Source organism: Penaeus monodon, chromosome 28, assembly GCF_015228065.2.
Source record: "Penaeus monodon isolate SGIC_2016 chromosome 28, NSTDA_Pmon_1, whole genome shotgun sequence".
Taxonomy (NCBI): Eukaryota; Metazoa; Arthropoda; class Malacostraca; order Decapoda; family Penaeidae; genus Penaeus; species Penaeus monodon.
The window spans coordinates 34685086-34688360 of NC_051413.1; the positions used below are offsets into that span (position 1 = coordinate 34685086).

The 3275-nt window shown below is 42.2% G+C and overlaps 1 protein-coding gene across 1 annotated transcript in view; it reads left to right on the top strand.

Annotated features, from left to right (window-relative positions):
• Positions 1-3275, top strand: part of LOC119591544 (lysosomal-trafficking regulator-like) — a gene marked incomplete in the record, with an annotated part of 91173 nt that overhangs the window by 18311 nt on the left and 69587 nt on the right. Inside the window, 2 exon segments of the mRNA XM_037940294.1 lie at positions 34-2742; positions 3021-3201. Coding sequence (XP_037796222.1) covers positions 34-2742; positions 3021-3201 — 2890 coding nt within the window.

The following is a 3275-nucleotide window of genomic DNA, read 5'->3' on the forward strand; positions in this document are numbered from 1 at the left end:
GCATTGATTATTTAGGCCTTCTTCTCTTTCCAGGGCCTGACTGGTGGAAGGGAAATCAGCCATGTTTTAGCCTTTATATTTGCATTCATGCTGAAGAATTCCCTTGATGATGAGAGTTGCAAATCAAGGAATTGCCTAAAGAATGCAGAGAATGCACTGCAAGGGACGAATGGAGAGAGTTGCAATCTCAGTATGCATCATGTACAGAAGGGCTTTTTTAATGGCAACAGTGAAAGTGCATTAGACTTGGCCAAGTGCTTCAAATATGAGCCATCAGTGAATCTCAGCTTGGAGGACATCTTCGCACCCCTGGTCCACAACCCTTCCCACACCAAGACAGGCAACACTATAAGATCTCATGGCCTCTCAGTTTCACAGTCATGGATGCAGACCTCTGGCTCCAAGAGTAGCAGTCTCTCTAGCTGCCAGAGTGGGAAGAAGTGTGGGAAGAAACGTAGAAAACGTTCCTCCACTTGTAACCACATCATAAACTCAGACTCGGAGGCAGACCCAGACCTCCAGACGCACAGACTGCGCAAGGCTATTGTGAAGTTCACAATGAATCCCAAAGATTTTGACTATTTCACCCATGTTGTGTACAGTGACGAAGACAAGAGCCATCAGCATGACAGGGTTCATGTAAGCCTTGGCCCAGGCAGCAAAATGTGCTGCCATGAGAACATTCTATGCCTCACTCTTGTGGAACTTCTCCAGTGCATCATATCAATCCAGTCGCAACTGGCCATGCATGAAACAGAGTTAAAACACTTGTCCTCACCGTTATTAGCAACACAGGATATTCTTCAGTTTTCACTTGACACGTTTTCCTCTATGGTTGCTGAATTCAAGCATTTGGAGCAGAAAGGGAATGACACTGCAGACATCCGACAGTTGCTCTCTGGGATGCTACGGCTTGTGTTTTCTTCAATGCAAAGATTTCTCAAATCAAGTGAGTTAATGCTCACTGTGACTGAACTAACTGTTGTCCCCAAGCTCTTGCAACTTGTTTCAGAGATTCTTGATAACAGTTTTGTGCTGAAAGAGGGCACCAGTGCAATATTGAAGAAGGAAGTAAACAAGCTAGAAGTTGGCAAGGCAGCTTTGGCTTATGAAGTTATCCTAGGATTGCTGCTCACTCTGCAGAGCTCTGCTTGTCTCAGAGTTGAGCACAAAGACGTTTGGCAGTGTCTCACTCTACACAAGATATTCTTACAGAGTGATGGCCCTGAAATCATCAAAAAGTTAATTTCTCTGAAGCATCACCTGTCATTAGGGAAGCGTTCCGAAATCTTGCAAAATCTCAGTAAATTGATCCTTTATATGAAGTACTGGAGGGAAGATGTTTACCATGCAGAAAAGTGTGATAAAAAGAACCATAGGTATTGTGAATATGAGGCTGTGCAGAGCCACCACTCTCAGGTATTTGGAATAAATTCAAGCTTACTCAATGGAATTGATCCCAGTTCTTGTATGATTGCTAACTTTGCATTCATATTGATTGACTGCTTCTCAGTTACTGAAGAAATTGAGATACATGCATGTTCCATCAAGGCTTTGTCAAAATGTGGCCTATGTTGTTGCATGAGTACAGGAGCTGTTCTAAGCAAACTCTTGCAGAACCTGAGTTCTGAGATGCATCATGTTGTTTCTTATCTTACTGTCTTTATAGAAAACATTGTGTGGCGTGACCTGGGTGGAATGACTTTAAGGGAGGCAGTTCACTGTATTTTTTGCCAGACCCCAGAATACGTGGGTGGAGGGCTTAATCCTATAACTGCCGAATATACTCTAGAGGAGTCATTCTCATCGACCTTTAGTGCCCGTGGAATCTCATCTTTTAATTCAGCTAAGAAATGTTGCAGTCAGAATATAGAAGACACACCTGTCTCTTCCTCTCATTGGGAAGGTGTTGCTCTCTACAAAAGGCTCCTCTTTTGTAAAAATATCAGTTCAAAAGTAATAGTTCATATAACAAGACTCTTGTCACGTAGCAGTGCGGGAGTCAAGTTGGAAATGTGTGAATACCTCATCATCCCAGCTTTAAAACAGATTTGTGAAAAAGGTATTGCTAAATATGAGAGCAGTGGCAAAGATAAGGATGTGTTAGTTGGCCTCCTAAGATGCATTAGATTAACATTAGCAGAATCATGTGATCCTAAAATAACACAGTTTCTTCAGGATAATGGCCTGTCTCTTATCACAGCCTGCAAATCCATTCCAGGGGTTAGAAGTGAAGCCTTTGCACTGCTTTGCAACATTGTGAAGAAAGAATTGAAGACTAAACCGGGAATGCCAGTAATATCAGATACAGATGAAGAAAGCAATTTTATGTTTACAAAGTTATTTGAAACAGAGGTTCTAGAGCATGATGAGTTCTGGACAGGTTATTTCAACATGAAAGTACGTGAAGTGAGGCAGAGGTTTTTCATTCACACTCAGCTAGATGTGTCCACAGTGGCAGATGACAATGTCCCAAATACTAGCCTAAACCACAACAAGAATGAAGTCATCAGCCAGGACAAGACAGAGGCTGAAACCATCAACAACAAGACAGATGAAAAAGAGGAGAGGTTAGAAGAGGAGGAGAACGAAGAAGACACTCAGGATATCAAGGAAGCTGTTTATAGAGACAGTGGTTCAGAAGTGGGCAAAGTTGAAGATATGAAATTAGAAGATGAGAAGGTCGCCCCTCCCATCCCTAATGAATTTGTGGAAGACCATGCTGATCTTGAAAACTTTAAGGTAGATTGAATATGGTATTTAATATAGTAATGGTAGTGTAGTATTGATTCAAAGTACAAAGTTAAAGCTTTAGGGAATAGTAATGATATAAAGGGTATAAAAGTGAAAGTGTACACATTATTCTCGTTTTGTGTATGGACAGTGGAAGTAACATTGAAGAGGCTTTCTCAATATTTATCTTCTATTATGCTTATGAATCTATAATAATTACATTCATGCCAGTAATTTCATTCAAAGATATTTGCTTCTGAATCCCTCATCTTCATTTGCCACCACAGAACATTGACAGCCAGACACTTGCCCTCAAGTATGCTGGCCTGGGTGAGTTATGGAATGCTGTCACAGAAGTCCTGCACATGAGCTCTGAGTTCCAGGCCTACTTGGCCGCATCAGGCATCCGTTCCCTGGTGGCACCACTGCTTGTCAACATTACGCAGGACCTGGCACGTGCTTCCTCAGGTAGGTGTCATTACCCTGGTAGGGATAGGGGGTGGAATGGGATAGGGGGTGGAATGGGAGCTATGCATAGGAGT